The 26463-nt window shown below is 36.4% G+C and overlaps 1 protein-coding gene across 1 annotated transcript in view; it reads right to left on the bottom strand.

Moving 5' to 3' along the window:
- Positions 1-26463, bottom strand: part of THSD7A (thrombospondin type 1 domain containing 7A) — a 286749-nt gene that overhangs the window by 43112 nt on the left and 217174 nt on the right. The window contains exons 10-15 of the mRNA XM_055707715.1: positions 23161-23395; positions 19982-20097; positions 17567-17699; positions 14655-14758; positions 4712-4906; positions 1053-1316 (exon numbers count right to left, since the gene is read on the bottom strand). Coding sequence (XP_055563690.1) covers positions 1053-1316; positions 4712-4906; positions 14655-14758; positions 17567-17699; positions 19982-20097; positions 23161-23395 — 1047 coding nt within the window. The remainder of the gene's footprint in view (positions 1-1052; positions 1317-4711; positions 4907-14654; positions 14759-17566; positions 17700-19981; positions 20098-23160; positions 23396-26463) is intronic.

Here is a 26463-nt window from a genome sequence, read left to right on the forward strand (position 1 = left end):
TTGAATAAAAATAAACATGGGAGAAAATTCTTCACAAAATTATCTTCCAGCTTTGCTTTGAGGTATTAAGCCAAATGCTCACTTTTCCATTGAATCACAAAGATATGCTGCAGGTTGGCTTGATAAATTCAGTTTCCAATTTATCATAGCCCTAAACAGAAATTAATAGTGTTAATTAAAATACCCTTAAGTCATCTGATTTCTTTGATTGGCTATTTTAACTTTATCCAAGTAAATAAATGAAATTTCTGTTATCTTAATTTAAGATAAAAAATTAGAATACACATACAAATTAAACTTACATTGACCTTTTAATGGTACTGAAACTAACATCCAGCTTTTCATTTCAGTTATAATTTAGCACTGCAATAGGGAAAAGAAATGAACACAGAAATGCCGGTGATGTAAATTAGCACATTTATGGCTTACTGAGTATCAGAAAGTGCCAGTTTTGATCCTAACACTATAGATTCATCCACTTTAGGAAGGAACACTGTTTCGTCCAGGAGCAACGTGAATACAAATATAGTCTTTAAACATCCTAGATTTACACACAGCAGAATTACACAGAGAAAGTGTTGTGTACTGTTGAACTCAGGTCAATGCATGCCTGTTAAGGTGCTGAAGAGCAAACGGTAGAGATAAGGCTATTTAAGGAGATTAAAGTATTTAAAGAATCTGTGGAAATAATTTCAGCCTTTCCAAAATAGCCCTGTTTATTTTTTGAGTATGTGACCCTTCTAAATAGCTTTATTCTCAAATTTATAGGTGCAGTTATCAGGAAAAACAAGATCTTACATTTTTCTGCTAAAATACCTAGTTAGTAATTTGCTGTCATTTACTTTTAAATATTGCACCGTAGTCATCAGTAAAAATTAAATTTACTGTTTGCCGGTCAGCAGAAACATGTGCTGGGTTTGAAGGTATCTTGGGATAAAATGCAGCCTAAGCAATAAATATTAATCTGCTAATTCCACCTGTACAACACATATTATGTTAAATTAAATAAAGCAGATAAGTAAATAGATGAAAGAAAAGAGGTTTCTAAATACCGTGGCTGTTGCATCGTGATGTTTCCACAAGTCGATTGTTTTGATCATAGCATGCCATGGCCTGGTAACGATAGCCTTGTCCACATTCCTTAATGTCTCCTTGTACCTTTGTTCCCAGCAATACTTCCATCTTACCCTCCGGTAAAATACAGTCCGACCAGTTTCCCACAGGCTGAGCACTGTACTTGTCACATGGACAAAACTGATTCTCAATCAGAGGATACAACTGAGAGTTTTTGCATTTATCCCTTTTCTTACTTTTTCCTAGAAAGAAGAAATAATTCTTTTAGAAATTTTGTATCCATTTATGCCTCCCAAAAATTTCATTTAGACTTCTGTAACAAGTGCTTGCAATCAAATACATATGCCTAAAACTAGTTGCATTAATTTTTATTAATCTAGGTTAATGACTTGAATTTCTAAAGTAATGGATGCCTACAATTTGCACAAAGGCAACATCTTTTAAAATAAAGCCACATATTTATATCTACTTTGGATAAAGCGCTGGGGGAGTACAGCTTGAAAAAGTCAGCAGTTAAACAAATACACCCTTTTTTCCAATTTCATCAGGGTGCAGTCCAATAAAAAAATTGTCTCTGGATAAAACTTTCTCAAGTTGAAGAAAATGGCAGAATGAAGTAACATGCATGTTCACTACAGTAGTATCTTCTTTCAAAATGTCAAAATCCTTTAATTTCATTACCTGTTATTGTACATGTCTTAATTATTAACATTCTTCTCTACTAATTTAAAAAGGCTTTTTCTGTGAATTTGATTCTTTTCAATTCCCTTTTCATTTTCCTTCCACAGCTGGAGCACAGGCATCCACTCACCTTCCACTTCCCAGTAAACCTCTTTTACTTTTCTCTTTGGTAAAGTTTGCTCCATTTTCTTTTTCATATTAAAAAGCTCATATATATTAATGTAGAAGTCTTTGCAAAAGTAGTTTTAAAAACACTTGTTACTTAGATAATACTCTAAATTAATATCCTGTAGTATTTTCCTTGCTCTTCAAAAAAAGGTACTGGACACAACCTTAGTGCCTGTATTTACTACTGCCTTCACTTAGAATATAAAAAAGGTACCTCAAGAGAAGTTGATTTTTTGATACACGAACACAACACAGCTGCATACTAAAAATACACTTCTCCACATTTTCACCATAAATAATTACAAATTTGCTCCAAGTCAGCTTTACATGTTAGCCTGCGTAACACATTGTCACAGAGAATACACCACAGCACACATTACAGTCTTAGCAAGTTTGAAGGGGTAAGTTAGGACAGGGGAGCATCTCAAAGTGTTAATACTGTGGTAAGGGAATCTGTTCTTTCTTGCTTTGTTTTTAAAATTAAAAAAAAAATAAATGTTTGGGATTTTTTTTCCCTTGTGGAAGCAAACCTGGCATAAAGTTCACTGGAATTGTAAGACAGTCACAGCGAGCCTTCTTGAAGATCATTAATTATTCATTGTCCACAGGTCTTCTGATTTACAGGGGCATGAAGCAGTGGATAGTGTTTGGATCCTATCACATTCTTGCTGAGGTTGCTAATGGGCACCCCCCTTAGCTAGCTTTCCTCCACCACCAACAATACAGTCTAATTGGCAAACAGTGCTGTGACAGAGGCCATCTCTTACCCTTGAAGTTTCAGCTATAATTCAGAAGCAGAGCATGTTTTTTTACTCTTCATTTCATGCAGAAGAAAAAGACAAACCACAACAGATTAAAAAGAAGTTGAAGAAAAAATACGTTTCAAATTAAAAGGGTGGCCATCACACAGAACGAGGAAAAGTTTGTGGCAAGGGATTGAACATCATTGGAAAAACTTTTTATTCTGTTAACTAAAACCCCAAAAGGATTCAAGGGACACAAAAAAAGAGCATCCTGAGTTGTATCAAAAAATAAGTCAGAAAATTAAGCAATGTATTTCTTCATGTGTTGATCTGAGCTGCTGGAGGAAGTCAATGGAAGAATGGAAAACACAACTTGGAGAAAAAACATTCAGCCAGGGAAAGGGCCGGCTTAATCATAAATCTGACATTCAAGACTGCAGCTAAGTTCAAAAGAGGTAAACCAAAGCTTAAAGCTGAAAATGATGAACTATAGGAAGAGGCTGAAAAGACTCAGCTGACATAGTAATTCTAAATGTACCAAAACACCACCCAAGACAGAAGTACTGGTGTAGCCAAGACCAGAAGTAGGAAGAGGAATGCAAGTGACTTACACCTGATCCTGTCAAGGAGAGATCGTCATTGACTGTTCTGTCACCAATTGGAAAAAAAATTAAAAAAAAGAAAAAAAAAAAAGAAAAGAAAATCCACTTTCACCAGTTTTTCTCTTAAAAGGTTTTCTATTGGAAGCTCAGGGAAATTGCAACATTTTTTTTTTCTCAATTACAGTTCTGTGTAAGAAAAACAAAGCTAAAGAAAACAGACCCAATTCAATCTGGTTAGATAATGCTGGCAAGATATAGCTTGTGCACAGAGTCACAGTTGCTGAGGAATCAAAACAGATTGCAGACCTGCTCCCTAAACTCTTAGCTGAGAAAACATAAATAAATCAAGAAAATGCAAATAATTAGTAGGGTCTGTGGCCACTCTGGTTTTCATTATCAGTTTTCCGAATCTAGTTTCTTGTATTAATAGAATTAAATTTGTTTAACCTTATCTGGGACTGCAAGTGATTTGAGAGTGATGTGAAGAGATTTCCTATATCAGGACTTCTCAGAGTGCCTCACACTACCGACATCATGCTGCAAACTCCAAGACCTTTGGCTTTTTACACAATTAAGCCAATCAGTATCTGTAAGTTACATGCTTTTCAACATTCATTAAATTGTCAAATATTTGCCTGAAAACTATTAGCAAAATAAGGCTTAAGGAAAAAAAATAAAGCTATTGAAAAATATCTTCATATTTTAAGCTGTAACTCCAAGAAATTGCTTGAGAGTGTAACCTCAAAGGTGTATCTTATATTTGTTAAATGCTTAGCACAAATACATAATGTCAAGGACGTAATACTGCACAAATACATAATGTCAAGGATGTAATACTGCACAAATGATAAACCATAAACCAGCAGCTTTCCTGGCCTCTTTGTGCGCAGAAGCAGGGTGCAAAATCAGGGTTTGGAATAAACACAGTATGAAAACTGTGTATTTTAAATAGCAAACGATTGTGTCCTTTTTGGTGAAACGATAACACAGGGCTCAACAAAAGTGCAGGTAAAGTTTTTTTAATCTCATTTCCTCTGATTGGATCAGATTGCTCGTTATTCACACTGCTTTACATTTATCACCTCTCTGGTGCTACAGACAATGCTGACTTGCCTGCCAGGAAAAGAAATGGTTTGCTTTGCAGTTCACTAGGTGCACTCCATTTAGAAGAAACCCTGGACTCCTATGTTCTCCCATCTTCTGTTTAGCCACTTGCCCATGATCAAGAGCCAGAGACACGTGGCAGGTGTCTGTTCTCCTGAGGGGTTACTTTTTTTGTTCCACCAACAGTACATAGAGCCTGACAGTGACATTGGGTCTGCTTTCTGCCACAATGACAAAAGTTGCTTGCTTGTCATAAGGGAACCGCAGAACAACACAGGTTTTAATCCAAACAGCAGCAATAATTAATAAAAGATGCACTATTTTTCTGGTTACTCTTACCGACAAGAGTGCGCTTTCTTGTCCTGACTCCCCCACAGTCCCCATTACAGGAAGAAAACTTTGACCAGTTTGTAAATTGACAGTCATCTTGGCAGGGAATCTGGCATATCTGTGTCAAGGATGGGAATGGTCCAGCATATTTAAGGCACTCACTGATGTCAGCCTGTCCACCGTCTTGTCTGCGACAAGTAATTGCTGAAAGCAAGAAGAGATGGAATTTAATTCAGCATTTTTTTCCATGAATGTCTCTATTCAATTTAGAAAGTCTACAATATTCTACAAAATCACACTGAAAGCCCAGAATAGCTACACAATAACCTAATATTTGCAATCAATTATGCCTTGAAAGAATACATTTGACATTTCTGACTTTTTTGAGATTCCGTTTAAATTACTATTTATCAGGACTTACCAGGAAAAAAAAAAAATCTTACAGGCAACTGTAAATATTATAAAGGTTGCACCATGTTACCCACACCTGTTATACCACTTTTCAAATTATCATTTTTCCTACTGATACAGGCTATAACTCAGACATTAAAAAACTTGCAATAACATTTTAAGTAGCTGAAAAAAGTATAAGCTATAAAATGTTATCAGCAATATTTATTTTAGAAAAAAAAGACAGCCATAAAATTTAGAAACATATTTGAATTCTGCATGCCACTTAACCACTCACATCAGCATTTCTGCCTGATGTTCTTTAGCAATTACTAGTCTTGAAAAAGTGCTGAAGGGCATGTTTGCTAGGGGTGGAGTATCACTCAATAGGGGTACAACTTTTTATAACAGGATAGCCATGTCCTAAAAACTTCTTACTTATAAGAAAAAAGTTTTGTAACAAAACTTCAGGTGGCACAAAAGGAAGCAGTTGGAACATAGGGATTTGCAAAGAATAGGGCTGTTTAATTAATACAGCTTTTAACAAAGCTCCGTTATTCTTTTTCACGGATATTTTTTTAACAGTGTTGCTTATTCTAACCTAAGCCTCAATAATTCTAACTCTATTTCCTTGCCCAAAACAACATAAAACTTACTACACATTAACAACATTGGAAACTTCTAGTTGCTTCTTTACACGATAGAATTATATTTATGCTACTTGGCATCTGACAGCATGCAGCAGAGGCAGTATCTCATAATGACTGTGAAAGTAATTTAGGTCACCAATTGTTGCAGTAAAATTGCATCCAAATACAATAGATCATTCTGTATACGTATGAGGGAATATCATGTTTTATATTACACTCCATAATTTAAGCATGGCACTTCGATTGTACTGACACTAATTGTTTTATTGGTATATGAATTGAAAAAAAAATGTAAATTTTACTAACCAAAGTATTATGGCATAAACAAGTTGAACTGTTGGAGAAAAATGAGGTTTGAATGCAGTTTCAAAATAAATCAGAAAACTGGCTATGAGTGACTATTTCCTCTCAGAGGAAAAAGGAAGAATATTTGAGGAAACTTTCTGGGGTTTTAGATTGCTGTAAGGTAATTGTAAAGGTTTAGTGACCTATGATTTCTGAAAAAAGCTTTTGTCTGACAGTTCTAAACTAAGTTTCTACCTCATGATGACTGTAGGAAGCTGTACCTGATGACCCACATAGTCCATTTTAAGCCTGTGTGCCTGCTAAAATATATCCAAAGGTCCCAAGTGATATTTTTTTTTTGCCACATATCTGCAGTAAAACTCTGTGAAAGGGAGGGAGGATTGTTTTTCCAGAGATGCTAAGCAAACAACTTCCCCGATCCTTGACTGCCCTTTGGAGCAGCGCTGCCTGCAGTTTGTAATAGGCTCAATACTGCATTAAGTTGTGCTTATTGGGGGACTGACCAGCTGTACATTGTCTAATACAATTATTCTGTCAAATCCTATTATTATTGGTGTAGTTTACATGAGGAAACCCTTTTTTTCTTCAGATATAGTTATATTGATTCAATAAGCAAAATCAAATATCTAAAACCTGAATATCCATACAACAACTATTTTAAGGATGGGTTAACTGCACCTACTACAGGATTTCTAAATTACACAAATATTTTGGAAAACCACAAGTCAAACCAGTATCTTCCAATACAAGCCTAGGCTATGGTTTTGGATTGTTGTGAGGTACTCTTCTCTGCTAATATCACACATCGGTTTCCCCAAGGTAAAAACACAGTTCAGACTAGTTCTACCACGTGGAAATTCACAGAGGTCAAACCTAAATCCTCTGTCTTGAGTTTGACCTTGGCATGTGCATGCATCAGCAAAACTAATTGCATTATCTTCACTATATTCTCAGGGAGATATAGGCCACCATTTTTAGAAATGAAAACTATACCTAGCCAAGGGCTAAAAGGCCGTCCACTGATTAACCCATAGCTTTTAATAATCTTCTTCAAAAGTTTAATTCCCATTTTACATACTGCCTCCCTATCTAGTCCTTTGATAGGCCATAAACATTGTCCATTGAAGAATACTCTTTCTTTCTAGTTTCAGTTTTTCTAAAGCCAATATTCATTCCCTCATCTTTCTTGGTTATTAATCTACTCTGTCATAATTTTTTTTCAGACTCATATTAGTGCATCTAATTTACATCAAGCAGTCCCAAGTGTGAAGCTTCCCTGAGGATCAACACTTTGGTTTTTTTCAAGATTAACTGTCAGTTGTACCGTAGCAATCAAAGCAGGAAAACTCTTCATTCTTGAGACCTAAATATTTCACCTTAATAACACCACAAATTAAAGGACAGCTTGGCATACTAAATAAATTCCTGAATCTTAATTTTCACAGTGCCTCTCCATAACTATACGTGTTACTACTAGTTAATAAGACTTGGATGTTTCGCTATATATTCCTTTTTCCTATTGTTATTCTACAGATTCAAGTATTAATTTGAAAGGTTTATACACTTTCTGACTGTTGAAGAGCAGATCTGGTTTTTTCCATTACTTAAAGCAGGGATTTTGACAACTGTATACATTCCATTAATGCATTATTTTGGCCAGGTAAATGTCTTACTTGACATCTGAAATGCTCTTGCTGTTAGCGGCATTAATTCTTCCACTCTCAACCTAATTTGGGCAAACTCATCCCCCACCTCTCTGATCAAACCCATGGTCCTTTAATTATAATCTGTAAAAGTTGCGGAGATTGATGATTCTCTCTACAGAGAAGTGTCTTCAACTACTATAAAACCAGTAGCAATAAATGGCAGTCTAAATTTTCTAGACAAGTGACTTTGATGTAATTAAAACTTTATCTGATAGCATTATTTCCACCAAGCCACAGAGGACTACAGGCTAACGTATTTGTTGTTGGCATAGTGAAACACTAAGACTGCATTTGAACAAGTCCTGTTATGCATGGGTTTATATAAAAACCTTGCCAGTGTTACTACCATTAGTATACTTCACAAGATTTCACTGAGGTGTAAGATTCCGTGACCTTTACACTTAAAAATTAAAGTATTTTATAAATGAATGTGCTCTACTTCCTTTGTTTTACAACACACTTGGGATATCATTTTTTCAACTGTTAAGTACTTTTAACAACAAAAATATTCTGTTTCATTTCTAGAATGGCATAAATTATTTCAGCAAACTAATGTTTCTTACACCTACTATCAGTGCTGCATGGGCTATGATTTCATCTATGTTTATTCCTTTTTCTGTGGGACATGGCAGACTAGACACTGCATGATGAAGTGTTTCTATTATGAAGTATCTTAAAGCAGAAGCATGTGCCAAGAATATTGCGAAAATACAAGCCTGAGCATTCTTTACGCACCAAAGAGAATAACAATGTGTTTCTGCTGAATATAGTTGTCTGGAGATTCTGGCTCTTGTTTTGTCAATAAAAAAAATAATTTCTCATGTAAATACTGCTCTTGCGCACTGTTGCCCAGATTCTTACTTCATTACAAAACCTGAAGCTGCCTGTTGTCCTTTGCAATGACTAAAATATGAACCAGGCAACAGGGCACTCTCATCTGTTAAGTCTCAATGATGTTAAGATAGTTTATAGCTCCATGAAGGAGCTATATGATTTTGTCTCCTTTCTTGTGCTTTCAATAAGGGCACAAAACTCCATGAGAGCAAATCCCCCACACCCCCATAAGTGATGCCCAGGGAGAGGCTGCTGTCCCTGCTTAGCTACAGCAGAAGCAAAGGGCTTGATACTGCTGGCTCTGCCTCCAAGCCTCCCTGCAGCTCAAACAAGCCTGCAAAGCCTCTGCATGGGCTCACAGCCACCCTGGCAAGCTTCCTTCAATTCCCTTTGGACATCGCTCCGTCTTTCAAATAACTCTATATACACCCTGTGAATGAAGAACAGCGAGAGCTCAGGATCAGCGCTTTAATAATGGACAAATCCCAGTGACAGCAAGTACAGCTATTCGGATATTTTGTGTGATAGCCAGGTTACTTCAAATTTATAAATTTCCTCTTGCTATTACAGAAAATGCTGACAGATTTCACAATTTTCATCCCGTTGCTCCTACAAAACCCTGAGGAAGGTTTATGGTGGCAAGGACTGTAGGCTGTGCATCCTTTTGCAAATCTCTTTTTGGTCACTGGGATAGCCCTTACTATGTGCATCCATGCATTTACATCATGATGTGATTAGGCTATTGCAGTCTGGGCACTTGGGCTTCTCATCTGCTACATGTCCTCTTCACTTGTGCTGGGATGCAGCCCAACAAGATCTCCTTAAACCTGCAGCAGCTACTGGCAGGACAAGCTTTTTTAGTAAGTTTCCTAGGCTTTCCTGATACAATTTGAAAGGGATTTGAACTGTATTTCTAAATTTCTTCAGATGTCAGTGGAGCTGAGGTTTACCAACACAGGTTTGAAGATAGGAGCATAATATAATAGATATCTGCCTAAGTTGTTCAAAATTTCAAACTTCATACATTAAACTATCTCACTAAGCAGATCACTACTTAGAGGTTATGTATGTGCTAATAAATGTCAGCCTTAAAAATACAAAGTAGTATCTCTTACAACACCCTAACTGGAGCAGGTTCCTCTCACAATGAGTTTTATAGCCTACATCCCCATCAAATACTAGTAGCCTGACTTTATTAAACATTTATGCTTTTGTTCTAGTTTTTGTATTTATTTATTTATTTATTTTGTATTTCCCAACACCCTGTGGCTCTCCTTCCTAGTTTTCAAGTGACTCACCAAGACATCTGGTCAATTTACTCCTGTTAACTTAGAAACAACTTGTGAAAAGAAACAACATAAATGCATTCCTGTTCTTGTTGGATAGCGTCAAAAGGAAGTTTCAAACTATTTGCTGATGCACCCATAATATCCTCTCTTAAGGGTTTTAAACAAAAGACAGAAGTCTTAAGTTACTGCAGTTCTGTAATACCTTCCTGCCCTGCGTATCCACTGTTAAAAGGGATTTTACCAGTGATACGACTGCGTTTTCATTCATCATAGAAATTCAACACAATTGTCATGACTATCTGCCTTGTTCAAATAAGATTCATGACAACAATTATGAATTTGCTTTAGTATTAACTGCTTTAGTAGTAAATGCTTACCTATGCTTAGGTTTAGATGTAAATTACCTGTCCATAATTAGCTTGAATGACTAACAAACATTTTTATTTAAAAAAAAATCTAAAGGAAATTTTTCTTTTCTTAAAGCAAAAACCAAAAACTACCGAACCCCTTAATTTTCTTTCCTCTGTATTGACCCAAGTTCTAATTTTGTGACACATTCATTTAAACTGACATAATTTGTAACAAAACCTTCATCACAGAAGATGGATAGAAAAAGAGCTGCCTTTAACAATGAATCACAATTCTAAACTTTATGATTCACTCAAGTATCTTCTGTCAAGGAAGACCAATGTGATAAAAAAGCTGAAGAATGTAAATAGTAAAGCTGTGATCTCAAGGCATGCATATGTTCTAGTTACTCAGAGACTTAAGACTAGACACCTAACCAGTCATTTTTAATTATTTGTAACTTCTAGTTTTTCCTTCAGATTTAATAATCTTTCTAATTAAAATATGAATGGTAACAGATTATTTTCTTCAAAATAAACTGCTTATGAATGCATAGCCAGATGTGCCTTTTCCCTGGTGTACGTTCCTTTTCTTTATTTAACGCATTTGCTGATACTTTCCATGTTAACACTATTGGTACATCAGCAATCAGATCAGAAACAGGACAATCCAATAGCATTGGCAACACCCACTGAAAAAGAGTAACTGATAACTAACTAAACACAATTACTTGCTCTACTGAGGATCAACACAAAATAAAAGGCCTGTCCACAGGAAACCAAAAGGCTGAAATTACTTCTATAAGATAATCGTTTCACTTTGTCATCTAAAAGTAAATTACCACAAACAGATGAATGAATGTGTGATTTTGGGACTCATGAGCATCAGAAATTTGAGACCTCTTTTTCAATTGAACAAAAAAATGCTCCTATGTCCACAATTTTCACAGTATCATAAACATTTGTACAGGAATCACCAACACATTTAAATGTACTGTTCAAAATACCTGTATTCTAGTATCCCATTATAAATGCAGTATCAGAATGTTATACCAAGCAGATTTCATATTTCAGTGTTTAGCATTCCCTGATTTTGGCTTGTTTAAAAGGACAGTAGTAGCTCACTCTTTTGTGTATCTACATCACAAAATAGTCTAAACAAATGATTTATAGTACATAATTTTTAAAAACATGTTCGCATGCAAAGTTTTCCATTGTAGAAAATTTATCTACTAGAAGCCAAGCATGCAGGAGGGAGCCAAGAATTAGCAGGGAAAGAGGACAGAACATTTTCCAGAGTCTTTCAGAAACTGGTAAAATCTTTCTAATACTGTCCAGGGCAGAGCTCAGTCAGGCAGATGCTTGCTTTTAGGTCAGCCTCCCTTCAGTGAGCACCTTGCATGAAATCAACTCTTGTGCAGGGGACCAAATGAAATAACGTGCATCACTGAAAATTCACACTATCTATTTTCATGGCAGAATTTGAAATGTAAGAGGGGAAAGCGAATGTGTTAATGCTCTGTGTAGGAGATAACCTATATAAAACAAATAAAACACACTATTCATGTTCAAAATTCAGTTTTCTGAGGTAAAAAGTAAATAAAACTTCAGCCAATAACTTCTAGAATTGCAGAAGCCTGTTTTCCAAAGTGAAAGTTACTTTTGTGCAAAGATTCAACTTTTAATTCCAAGTCATATTCATTGTAAAGGTGTTCAAGAAACCAGAAAATATTTAACTTTTCTCAATATAAAGAAAATCTGTACTAGTTTATTTAGCTTCTACAGATTATCAGTTTATACTACTGAGATAAAATTAAATGATACATTCAACACTTTGTCAGGTATTAAACCACTGAGATATGGTGCATAATATAACTATGTCCAAAACTTGCATTTAATGTTAATTTACATCACTTACATCAATGGGAAAAACACTGAAAAGGCTGTCTTTAATGCCTGTAATTTTCACTACTGCAACAGGCTGGACAGTATTTGTATTCGTATTTACAGATTTGGACTGAGGCACAAATAATCTTAGGTTATCCAACCTGAATAACTTCCTCTGTGAATTCCATAATAAAATTTCTACATTGGATAGACTTAACAAAAAGCATGAGCAAACAAAAATCTTCCCTTTCTAACAGTTGATCTCAGAAACATTTACAGAATTCTGCTGAAACCACCTACTTTCTTCAGGCTTAGCTGCATCCCATGTTCTTAATTAATGATTGCTCATCCTACCACTTGACCACATTACACTAGAGAACTACTTCCATTATATCTGCTTGTAGGAACAAGACTATTGCTTGAATATATGATCTTTCACAAGATCAAACTCAGTCTAATACTAGAGGGAAATTCTGCCAGTCTGTTTCACCAATTTGAAAACTGTATGCCCAGTAATGCCAAAATCATGGATTACTCTGTATGTGTGTATGTACTGCACATGATTGAAGTTACAGTAAAAAAACCCCAAAACTCTCATGACACACAAGAATAATAAAACCCAATCTGCATGCACTACAGTTAGCTATCCTTCTTTATTGACTGACTTTGAGGCAAAGTCAAGAGATTTAGGTACTAGCACACAAGTACAGAAGACAACATTTTGTACTGTCTGAACTCCTACCATCAAAGACAGAAATCTTATTTGCTCAGTGTGTGATCTGAATGTATCCTCCAGAGCCGCTAGAGATAAATTGCATTAGTGACTGACCCTCAAAAGAATTAGCACAGTCGGAAGGCTTTTTTATTAGCGGGCAATACTTTGAGGTTTCATTTTGTGGTAAGCCCTAAACTGATCTCCTGTAACTTTCTGAGTAAGTGGAAGAAGATACAAGCTTCAAATTTACTTTTTAAAGTATACCATAACCTCCTTTAATACTGTGAGGAAGTTAATGACCTGAACATTTCAATTCTGCAGTAAGCAGTGTCCTTGCTCAGGAATTCCACAATCTGCTGAGCCAATATTATTTTAACGGACAGGAGTTTGCACTCAGAAAAGGTAAAAGAAAAAAACCTTCCAGGAATTCAGGGTTGACTAGTAGTTCAAAGAAATTCAATTACTGTAACACAGTAAGTAGGAACTGCAATTATTTTCATACTGAATTTATTTAACGCACCTAAAATACCCTCCTGACTATACTTACAGAGTCACACATACACAATTCTGTTAAGACCACAAAATACTCTATGAAGACAGGTGACAGCAAAGCTGGATGTGGATGCAAAAATTCTTTGCTATTAAATGCAAATGGTACAAAAATGTCTGGATCATTGGGCTTGAAGGGTCCATGGCTTTGAAGTCCAATGAGCAGCTGGTTAAGAGCACTGCACCTCAGTGGTTAATTCCAGCGCCAATTCTGTTTAGCATCTTTAACAACCCATATAGAAAGCATCCGCAGCAAGTTCAGGGACAACACCAGTTTGAGGGGGACAGTCAATAGCTACCTGGAGAGTAGGGCTGCAATTCAGAGGACCCTTACAGCCTGGGGAATTGTTCTGGCACTGAACTTGAATAGTATAAATGAAAAGTCCTGCTCCCATTGCTCTCTACCACTACATAATTTGAGGGTATAGAGAGGAGAAAGCCAGACTGTTCTCAGAGGTATGTAGTGAAAGGATAAGGGGACACAGACACAAATTGCAGCAAGGGAAATTTAGGCTTACATATTAGTGGAAAAAAATGCAGTATTAGACTGGACAAGCAATGGAGCAGGTTCCCAGAGACACTGTAGGATCTCTGTCCTGGGAGATACTCCAAACATGTTGAGACATGGCCCTGAGCAACCTGCTGTAGCCTGGGTGGCATCTAACTTTGAAACTGGCTCTGCTCTGGCTGGAGGGTTGGACCAAGGCACCTCCAGAGCATCCTTCCAGCTCAAAATTATTGTAGGGTTCTCTGATCCTAAATTTTCAAACAAAGCCTTATATTTGGTCTAATAGATATACCCATAAACATGCCTTCACATCCCCTCCACATGAAAAATGTCACATTTTCACAGGTGAATTCACACAACCTTTTTCACAAAAACAAACATATAAAGTCACCCATCCCTTTCTTCTTTTTCTTGTTTTTGAAAACATAATTTCCACAAAAAAAACTCTTCAAACTTGCTTCAGGTAAGGATGGTGAAATAACTGAACAAACAATACCATAAAATTAAGGACTAATGTGGCATCTATACTTAAAAATAAATTAACACTTATTTTAGGAATAAAACATTTGCCAAATACTGGTTAGGATGCACCCTGCCATACTGGCATTCAGTATTTTCCTGTGCTGATGCACATAAAGATAGATAAAATTAATGTTAGGTTCTAATGACTAAAATTTTAGGCATTTCCCACACCAGTGCAGATATAGATTTCTGAGAAATAAATGACAGAAACAAAGGGGAGAAATAAATTACAGAAACAACGGGCCTAACCTCTTGCTTGTAGCCCAGGTCCACAAGTCTCATGTGCTCCTGGACTGTCTTGGCGCACATACCATGGAACTAGCTGGCACCTGCGCCACTTGTGGGTCTTCCACCTGTAATGAGAGGGGAAGCAGCCAGCTTCAAACAATCCACTTAAACTTGTAGCCGTCAGTGCTAAAGAGTGTTAGAAACCACCGTAAGTTGTTGCTTATTAATACTAACTGGTCACAGACAATTCACAACAAACAGCAACAATACCATAAACTCTTCCCTCTTTCCTGTTAACTTCTTTTCTCCTTTTACGATTAGGCCATTAAGGACACAGGGAAGGAAGGGGGAGGTGAAGGAAGGAAGAGAAAGTAAACCATATATATTTTCAAGGATTTCAAAGTATAAAGGTACATTAACACTACCTAAGAAATAAACAGTGAATACAAAACATAGTATGAGCATTAGACATTGATAAAAAGCATTAACACGTACAAGCTGTGAGAAAGAAATTTCAAAAAAGAATAATTTATAAAATAATAAAACTATATGACTTGAATACCCTTTCCATAGAAGAACTCCTTTGCTATGGATTTATATCTGATCATGCTGAGTATTTTACCAGTCAACAAAATGACGTACTAAAATTTAAGAAGTAGATTTAGTGAAGTGACATTAACATCTCATAAAAACAACATGGACCCATTAAATAAGGATGAGTTTTAAATGCTAGCATGCTATTACAAACCTCCCCTCATTCTCATTTCCCTTCCTTACTTTCTTTTTTCCATTTATCTCAGTGAAGTAAACATGCTGAAGTTTCCCAAACACACTCCAGAGATAAGTCTTCAGGGTTGATTTCTGGTTCATGTAGTATTGGGACTGTCTTTTGGCAATGAATACTGTCACATATAGATGTTAGTGCATTTCTTTCACTTTTCCTTCTTTCCTCTTCCCCAGGACTTTTCTTTCCCCCCTCCCTTAGGCATTCTTTGCAACACAACAACAAATGGCAATTCTGCCTTGCTTGAAGCACAAACAATACTGGAGTTACAAAGATGAGGTCAGATGAGTGAAGTCTTAGAATTTGTTTTGTTTTCTCAAATTTCAAATGATATTATTACAAGGGTAAAGTTTTCACAACAAACAAATTGCCTTGCTAGGCTTCATCATCCAAATACTATCCCAAATGGTGAAATCAGAAGCAAAAAGGAACCCCAGCTACAGCAAAGTATTGGGACAGTGGGTTTAAATGACTGTGTGGGTGCCTTGGGCGATCCTAGAGCACCTAGAGTCTCCAGTAGCTGAATGGCAGCACTTTACAAATGTGTGAGCCAACACGTGTATATGGGCCCAGACCCTATCAAAATAAAATACAGACAAAAAGAACTTGCAAAAAACTTTGATAACAATATTGACCACCTAAACTATTCTATCATTAGTATAAACTGCTATATAACTTTTACAAAGTTCCCTTCTAGTGCTGCAGAATACCCCAGGACTTAAATATAACAACTCCAGGCAACTGTGGTTATTGTCACATCTATGAAATAATGCAGTTGTCTGAATTACTCAGAGTTGGGGTGGGGGGAAATGCTACATCCACAACTCAAACCATCAGCTACTCTCACGTTTAAAATAATCTCAATGATTTTGCACCTCAGGTTTTATTGCAACCTGCCTCTGAGGGCCAGTATCCGAACTAAGGCATAAGCCAGGCTGGGTCTGTGAGTCCATCTGTTGCAGCATGTGTATAGATCAGAAATATGTTAAAGGAAACATACAGAAAATACATACGGTATTAGTTTGTGTCATGAAATACAAATAATTGCATCTACCACTCCCTAGCAACTCTTCTTTCTTCTGCTCAGCACATTATCATGCATTAGCTCAGGTAAAATTTGGTACTGAAGATACTAAGATGAAAGGCAGCCAGATTTTAAAAGGTAAAACTCTGACTAGAAAAAGCTCTCAAGCTGTATTTCTCTAATGTTTGGAGTACTGATTTTGGTAGCTTCCCAATGCTGTTTTCCATCCTTTCATATCTTTCAGTTGAATATAGTGTGATCTCCTAATGAATTTGCAATGATAATTCTTGCCAGATGATGAAAGCAACACACTTCTTTAATCCCAATTTGTTTTCACTAAAATAAGCTTGAATTCTATTTGTACCTCTGCAACAGACAGCAGTTTCATGGGAATTAGAAGGTGGAGAAACAAAACATTGTCTTCCAATAAATATATTTTATATTTGTTATTCATAAATAAACTCTTTTTATTATTATTTTTTAAGTAAATCCAACAACTAAATGCATCAGATTTTTCTAAACTTTGTGTCAACACCCAGATCTTGTATGTCTACTTTCCCATGCCACTCAGATGGATACTATGAAACTGCCCAAAAATTTTCTGAAGTAGTTGTGGTGAATATCCCCACCTGCCAGAACAGTCCTCAGTGTCCTTTCGTGAAGATTAAGTGAGCAGAGAATTTTGTGTATTAGGGGATATAATCAACTGTGGACCATTCCAGGGCTGACAGGGATGGAAGATGGAGGATACAGTGTGTGGCACAGTGTCACAGCAGAACTCGGCTGCCCTAAACAGATGAGGCTGCATTTCAGTGCTTTGGATAATTTCAAAAGGAAGATTTTTTTAATTGTATAGAATGTCAAATTATTCGCTAGGAAAGATTTATCCTGGAAAGTAATTCTTAGTTGTTGCAGTGTTCCTGCAAAAGAACAAATAAAATGAACCACTGATTCATGATGGGCCCAACTGAGTCTTCGTATCTGTTCTGAAACCTTGATTTAGCTATGTAACCTGTTTTGCTACATAGTGCATATTAGAACATCTTCTGTTAAGAAGTGGAATTCAGCAAGCTTTAGAGACATTGAAAAACCGGGTCCAATCCATCTCTGTTTGATTAACACTACCTGTAGCTATAGCAGATGGGAGAAGCTTCACATTCCTTTTCCTCAAACAAAGAGTCTGGGCACTCTCGACCACCGTTGGCGGGGAGCTGGATGATAACACGGTGACGGGACTGCTTCTTTACTGTGGCACCCCCTGCAAAAAGTAGAGGTGGCTGTTTTCCCTGCTACTTCCATAGGGATGACAGTAATTAGGGGAAAAATAAGATCTAATACCACAGGTATTTGAACTGATTGCTCTAATATCGACATGCTATTTTGTCCATAAGCAGAAAATCAAGCCTAAAAGATAAAACAGTTTAATCTCAGCTAACGGCCAGGAATCAGAACTGAACAGAAAGCAGTATTAGCGATACTGAACAAATGAATATACAGCCAAAATGAATACACAGTTCAAGTGAACAAAAATTAAACCCGTTCAGTTTGCAGCTACATTTTACAATTTCAAAGTGTAAGTTTGCCCTGATCATTTGCATGTAAAACCAGAAAGAGAAATTCCGCTGTGGAATTTATCTACAGTTTTTAATTATTACAGTCATTCATTATTAATGATAAACTGATTAATGATAATGCTAAAATAGTTCCTGTAGGAATTTTGATCTCTGTCATCTTCAGATAACAGTTCTTCTGGCAGAAAACGAAAAGAAAAGCCACAAATCTGTAACAGTTCCACAGCAATACCTAATACACCTAACAGACAAATATTGTTAGGTAAAAATCTTGGATTTCCCCCCACACCCACCCCCCATCCCTCCCCTGAGAGCTGTGGCACAGGCATTTGGCTGACTGGGTTGGTATCAGATTTGGGTGGGTTATTACAGCAGCTGCAGCTTGTCTGAACACAGACGCGTGCTGGACCACAGCCAAGCAACTGTAATTAGGAGCAAGCGGTAGGAGAATCCCGGTGGTGGCTCTCCACCACCTGGCCGCTTTTCAATGCAGAGGAAACCCCCCACTCCTGAGTCAATCATCTCCAGGAGATGCCAGGAGCTGGCACAAGGGGCAAGACAGATGTGCTGACCAGCAAAGCTGCTGACCAGCTTGCTGACACAAATAGGTAAAACCTATGAAATATATTTTTTTTTGTTTGTGTAGTATGAAAAGATTTTGCCTCACTGGATAGACAAAATGCCTGTATTAGTTCACAAATATACTGTCTTACAGAAGCCTGCGTGCTAGTTTGTAGTAAAAGTTGGTGAAGATATGCTCATTGCATCAAGAACTCTTTTAAAACCCACAGAAATGAGAACAGAAAAGGATGGCATTTTTGTCCAAGATGATCTGCCTCAATAAAAATATATCAGAAAGACTGATTAATACTGCTATAAAATAACACAATATTTAATAATGAATAACTATTTAATAGATTCAGATTCAATGGTCTTAATTGTCTGTTCTTTTTTCAAGGTTATGAATTTAATCTTCCTAACCCTTTTTTTATTTGTTAGAATGCACTAATCACTAATAGGAATTAATGAAAAAATGCCTTTATGCTTTTGTCCTTTATAAAGCATAAAAAATTGGCTGTGGCGTTTGAAACATGTATATTTGATGTAACAATATCTTACATTCTGATAATACGGTAGCTGTGAGTAATCACCATGTCCCACACAGGGATTAGCACCCTGTGGAACATGGGGTATTACAGTCTGTCTGTAATAATATATATTAGAAAAACACCTCCTGTTAAGCTTCAAAGAGAGAGAGAGAGAGATAAGGCATAAAAATGTGGCAATATTAAGCCAGTCATCAGTTTAACTTCATGGATGACTCCAGTAATAAAAATTCAGGGGCAACCTGCACTCTTTTTAAGAGCTTTGCCAAGAGTATTAAAATGGTATTGGAATGTATGGTTAACTCAGACCATTAACATCAACTTAAAGTCTGCTGATTTTTATTAACTTTCCTTCAATTTTCCTTGGAGTAGAAGAAACCAGCCAAAATTATACACATGTGCATATCTACCTACCTACCTACCTATCGCCTAGTACATAAAGCTCAGGTTTTTCCAATGAGCAAGCAGTACATGTACTTTCAAAGACCAAATCTGACCATGTTATTATCTGACAATTCAAATACTGCAACTGTACCAGTATCTGTTTTGTTGTTAAACGAAGAGATACGTGTCTACTCCATGACTAGTTATCTCTTTATTAGCAGAAGATGTAAATGGGAGTTTTTAATATAAAAATAGGAAAAAATGAAGGGGGGGGGGGGGTGGTTAGTCATCCAAACAGATCATATAGAAATAACTATTCTTTTCAGCAAAATTGCTAAGTCCTCCCTGCAGGTACTGTACCAGCTATTACATGTCCTCTGTCAGAAAGAGATGTGTGTAAGCATTCTGACAAAAGTGACTGCTAGCCTAACTCCTTTTTTCTTAAAATCTGTCTACTAGCACACAATGGATAAAATTACCTTCCTGACATGAAGAAGGACACACTGTCCAGTCGCTGAATGGAGTCACAATACAGTCCTTCCTACAGGGAAGCAGACAGGGTCTCACAGTTTCTGGTCGGAGGCTCTCAGGGCATCTAAAAAAATGAAAAAAAGAAGCATTATCAAATAAACAACCATTCTGCGGTAAAGTGAATCACGAGAGGTACCAAATGCCTGCAGGCATGAGGAGAACGCTAGTTGCCCAGAATTCACCAGGATGAAACACAGAAATTAAAACAATTAGCATTTAAATATATCTGGTGAAAGGAGACATAACTGGTGCATTCTGCACCTGGGGATTTAACTTTAAAAAATCATCTTTCCTCACTCACCATTCCAGACTGCCTCTTAAGTGTTACTTTCAAGCTTCCAAATGATTATGAAGAAAAGCCATCTATTTTACCGTAGAAAAATACATGTTTAGCTCTTCATAAACTTACCAGAAGCATAAACTCTGGAAGGAAGCATATTTAAACAAAACACTGCTAACCCAGGAAAAATAGGTATAAGCTGGCCGTGATTATCACAGGAATGGGCTTGAAACTGCCAGATCAATGAGACTGTCAAAGACTGTCAAAAGGGACAGAAAACCTCACTTGTTTTAGGAAAATGCTTGATCAGCATATAAAAGGGATTATTGGAGTGCCACATACGGGAGTCATTATCCCAGGTCATTTTCCCCAGCCTGTGTTTCTATTTTTCCATCAAGGACAAACAACTCTATGCTGCAATACTTGTTTTCAGAATGATGCAATAACTATTTGCAGAAGTACTGTGAATCTTTAAAATAATTTCGATATTACTATTGCCCTGAAAGCATGCAGACTGTGGACTGTCAGAGGAATATATAAAGAGATAAGAAAAATATCACTTCCATATTTTGGAGCTTTTATCTCATTAGTGAAAAGCATTGATATTTACCAGCTTTTCCTCTTGTGGCTGCTGGGCATCTGGGACCAGTGAGATGGGTGACCAGTTTTATATTTGGATTGGATCAGATGGGGAAGCTTGGCTAGTGTGAAGCATCTTTCTTGCCAGGCTGAAGGGAGCACAGGCAAGCCTAACAATGAGCTACCAAGAAAATGTGTTCTCCATGGTCAGTGGAGAAGTATGTCTGTGCAGCGTGGGCGGAGAGGCAGTGGGAAAGGAGAAGAAAGGTTGAATTGCAGCTTTATAGGGACATATTCCTCAGCAATAACAATTGCTAGTTCATTATTTCCATTGGTTGTCTCTGCATTTTCCTGTCAATTCACATAAACTTCTCAAAGTATTATCCACTACTGTGAACCAGCACCAACTTCTTGGTGCCCTCTTATAATGACATTTCCACCTGTTCTCTTTTCTCTCCTAAAATACCAACGTGAAAGACCATAAAATATTATAGCTATAGCAAGGTAAATCTCCATCACCTCTCCATAAGCACTCTCTACATTTTAGGTCAAATTGTGCTTTGCTTCTGTCTGATTCATAAAATCAGATTATATATGCAGAGGTCAGGCACACTTTAAAAAAAACACCAATCACACACACTATGTTTTCAGAAATTTTCTCTAAGGTTAAAATTAAAAGTGCTTCTGCAAGGTATTGAACATTGGCTTACTAATGACTTTTTCCTTAAAGAACAAAGAAATTGCAAGCATACAAAAAAGACTGGATTATACGTATTCACTGTTTCACTGAGAACTTCAACTTTCAGGAGCACTGAACATTACCATGCCTCTTCAGATCCTTGGGCAAGGCAATTAGTTCAATTAGAACACCATTTCTACCTTTTATATTGTTTGTATTTAGTATATGTGGCTTAAAGCAAAGTATTGATTTTTTTGCAGTCCTTACTCAAGGTCAAATTAAACACAAAAGGCACAAGCTGAAATCTGTAACTTGTGAGGTAGATAAGGCCAATAATATTGATTGTATCATACCACAGTAATCCTTTTTATTAAGGGGACTTAAAAACAAGTTTCCTATTTACATTTTCATGTTAAATGTCTGGGTCTTTAAAAACAATTCTGTGAATTTAATGTGACAATTTGAAGGATGAACTAAGACTTTTTTCTCATTTTACAGGATTCATTTATGACACAGTAAAACAGCCCTCCACCCAAAAATTTCAGGTCAAATCAAAGGCAAAGACATTAACAGTAGATTTTGAAAGGGAGATAAATCATTAGAGGGTTTTTTTTTAAAATGTAAAATGAGTACCAAGTAAAAGACATAATGGTATTGTGACTGAATAAAACAGCAACTTAATGCAGATATGTAATATTTAGATTATTAATTTTCTGGTATTATTCCCCATATTTCCATTTAAGGTAAATTTGGAATAAGTCTGCTGCTGAATAAAGCAACAAATGGCAGGAACCACGCAAATATTTAGGGGGAGAATAGCTGCCTCATGAACTTTATAAATGACCTCTGCTATCTGCTCTTCCAGCTTTGAATCTGTCCCGAGTGGTATATATTTACAGACTTGCTAAACTGTATTAAAATATTATCAAACTCACTTTACTAGCAGGTAATCTGTATTTAACCCTGGTCATATATTAAACTGTAAAATGAAATCATTGGGCCAAAGGGATCTCTTAAAAAAAACATTTATATGGGAATAAAGCCTCAAGAAGATTGTCAACTAATGTTCAAACTAATATTTCAGACTAATGCCCCGTCAGAGCTGCACGATGCTTCACCTCCTTGGTCTGCTTGTGAGAAGATGTACTTACGTGGGTTGTATTGCATTTCGATCCAAAACAGTATGTTTGCATGAAAATGCACTAATCCATATAGTACACATATAGTTTGATTGGGGGTATCATAAGGATCTTGGAAATGGTGCTGTATTGCACACCACACCCATATCCCAAGACTTTTATCTGGACTCAACCTGATGATAGGATGGAGCCAACTGGATTTAGTAGTCAGTCAGCTGTCAGCAGAATCACTACTGTAAATATCAACTGTAAAAATCAATAGTGAGAAAGGTATTATTATATAGTCCTCCTGTAGCTTCAGTTTTATATTTTTAAAAGATTAATTGTTCCCTCATGATAACACAAAGGAGGAGGTCTTTACCTCTTTGCCTGCAGTCATTGGTGATATACATAGAAAGCAGCAAAATCCAAAGCTAATTACAGCATGAAGATATTTTTTAAGATTTTTACTTTTTTGGGCCCACTTGTCCCACGTTGACTCTCACACAGATGACCTTTCTTGTCTGCATCCCCACAGAACAGGTGGCCTCCCCATTCCAGCTGGCAGAGGAGTTGAAAGCAGAGACAGACGTATCCTCTATGCACTGTCCCCATGGGCCAGTCTGCCAATGATACACAGTGCAAGAGTGCTCGTTACAGCTGCGCGTTTCCAGTAGGGCACTACTATTTGGGCACTGTATTCCGCCTGGAACAATAAAACAGGGCAAAAGTTCATGCAGTGGAAGGAAATAAAATGTGTTAAAAAAAAAAAAAAGAAAGAAATGCACTTTGAAATCTTGCTAGTTACATATTACCACTTTGATTCCATGAAAGAAACACTTTTTCATCCTCTTCATGTGCCCAATATTGACTTTGATAAACTTCAGTCAACAGACTACACAGAACAGACTGTACATAGACAGTAAATGTGAATGTGTATAATAAGGATACCAAAATAATCATAACTTCCATAACACACTACTATGTGCTTGGAGTAATATACAGCCTTTTTATTTTGGGGTTCTCTAAAAGAGACTGCAAGAGATCACATAAGGAGGTATGAAGGCTCTAGGCAGAAGAAATTATTAAATATTCTAGTTATGTATGTGTAGAGACCACTGATTATGTCTGATTCACGTATCAATTAGAAAGGTTTCTGGAGCTCTTGTCCTAGCTCCCAGTGGGTATTTATCCATGTTACATAATTACCAAAGAGGATGGCACAGCTGGCAATTTCAGGTCCAGATTGAAATAACAAAGGCTGTTGCAGGTTAAGATTAAAATGCATTCATGTGTCAATAATTGTGAAGAAAAGGTCAGATAATGCTATCTTTGTTGTGTCTGGTTTCAGATAGTATGTCCAGTTTCTTATATTCAAGCACTTCAAAGCTAATCTAGCCTCCCAATCCTCCACGAGTAAGGAAGAGGTCTTTCCTTCCAGGCTTGATCATAGGCTACTAGACATTTAGCCCTCTGACTAGACAGGTCTCTGGTGTTGCTAGACATACAGAATCTAGGCTTAAAAATTAATTTAAACATTCATGGCCCACGCAGGAACAATAGAACTATCTCCAAGTGATGGAAAGCCAGGGAAATTCTAAACAACATTTTAGTTTTTCCTACAAGACAAGAACAGTAAGAAGGATCACTGAAAGAGGAGCTTTTTATTAGTTACTGCAGATGAGTCATCCAACTTTTCTCCAAAAAGAAAAAAGCATGCTCACACCAAGCACATGTCAGAGAGTGTATTAGCCTTTGTATCCCAACACTGAACTTTACGTTGACCTCCTGCTCTACAGACATGCAAGAGGGAAGGGGTTTTAAGCACTTATTGTTGAGAGAAATTAAACAAACAACTAAATGTAATCAAATAAACAACATATGCTTCAAGTACTCCAACACAAGTCAAGTGTCAAAAGCACAAAAATACTTTATACCCCAAACTGCTTCTGTGGGCTGTCTAGACCTGCAGCAAACGTGAAGAAAGGGCCATTCTAATGAAAACACAAGACAAAATCCAAATCTCAAATTCTTTCCATAGAGATATTTTTTACTTCTGACTTTAGGTTAAAAATATTCATGCAACCAAGCAACAGTAAACATCTTATTAACTGAGATGTCATGCCAAAGACTAGGTAATCTTAAGTTTTGTAAAGGGGAATAATAAAAACTTTAAAAGGTGTGAATGTAATTAAGCAAGGACTGGAATTAAATTGTTTTTTGGCTCAAAATGGATGCAACTTAAGTCTATCAGAATTGCTTAAATATGTATCAATATGCAAAGCAACAAGGCAAAATGTCATATGCATTTTCCTAAAAAAGGAAATAAAACAACAATAGGTAAAACAAAATTATGTAGTAACTTTCAAAAAGTTATTCAAGCAGTTTCCTTCAGGAAATAAAAAAAGATCCCAGCTAACACCAGCAGATAGGAATATAAGCAATGAAATTAGGAAAGCAAGTGTATTTTGCAAAGAAAAAATAATAAAAGATAGCAAAGTCACAAATTATTTGGTACAGGAGAGACAACAGATTTATATAAAGAGTCTAGACATGCTCCCCCAGTACAAGGGTAATAAAAATGAGACTTTAGAAGAGATAATGAAGGTTACGAAATTAATTGTTTCCATATTATGTTAGCTCAAAAAGAAACACAAAGGTAATATTTAAGCAAATTCATAAATTAAAGGTGTGTGTGTGGGAAGAAATGGTTCCCCAGGAATGTATTCCATAACCACCAGCTCCTAAGGCATTTGAGAATAAAGTGACAACTTAGATTTAGTTTTGACAGCTGTGCAAGAATGTATATTCTGGGGGAAAAACAAGAGTGACATTGACTTGTAAATGAAAAACGTTGGGGCATGAATGTCTGAAGCTCAGTGGGAATCCAGTTCTGTTCAAATTAAACCAATAGTTAAAAAACTATGTAAAGAATGAACAAAATGTGGAAATAATATTGTGTAAATATAAACCACCTATTACTAGTACTAAATCTTTTTAATAATTAAAAATATACTCTTTGTTTACACATCAGTATGCCATATTCTCAAGAAAAACAACATTTCCTTGTGCTGCCTCAAATTAAAATAGGTACAGAAAAAGCAGAAGGGAGATTGGAAAACTGGCAGTTAGAGATGCCCTTTATATCATCTGCATAGGGGTAACAAGATCAGGGCTGATCAACCTTAAGACCATTTCACCAGATGAGGACAGGTTTGACAGGAATATAAAGATTAACAAGTATGACAGAAAAAAATAGACATAATTTTATCAGCATACGTGAAAAGGGGACATACAATACTAAATACATTATATATAATACGTGATCAGATGACTGTAAATAACTGCTTGGCAGTACTAAAAGTAATGATTTCAAGGTCCAAAAAGCAGCTGGAGCTGAAGCATTTCTTTTTGGTTTTGGATACTTAAGCAAAGCACACTTGGAATTGAAAGGCTACCTTTACAGAGGGACTTGCATATTACTCATAAAATAGCAGAGATACGAGAGTATTTTCCTTGAATGCTTTAACAGAAGTGTCATACGCTTAGATTGGTTTTCTGCCTGACCTGGAGCTGGTAATGGGTAAGACATCTCACTCTAGGATATCCAAGGATTGAATTTTATAGGTCTTCTTTGTGATACTGTCTTGATAACATCCCAATTTCAAAACGCTTAACATTTTTGAAAGCATTTAGGATTATTTTAATTAATCATTTTGATACCATTTATTTTACAAATGCATTTAATTTTATCTATGCATTTCACAACAGCTG

The sequence above is a fragment of the Falco cherrug genome, chromosome 4 (genome assembly GCF_023634085.1).
Source record: "Falco cherrug isolate bFalChe1 chromosome 4, bFalChe1.pri, whole genome shotgun sequence".
NCBI lineage: Eukaryota > Metazoa > Chordata > Aves > Falconiformes > Falconidae > Falco > Falco cherrug.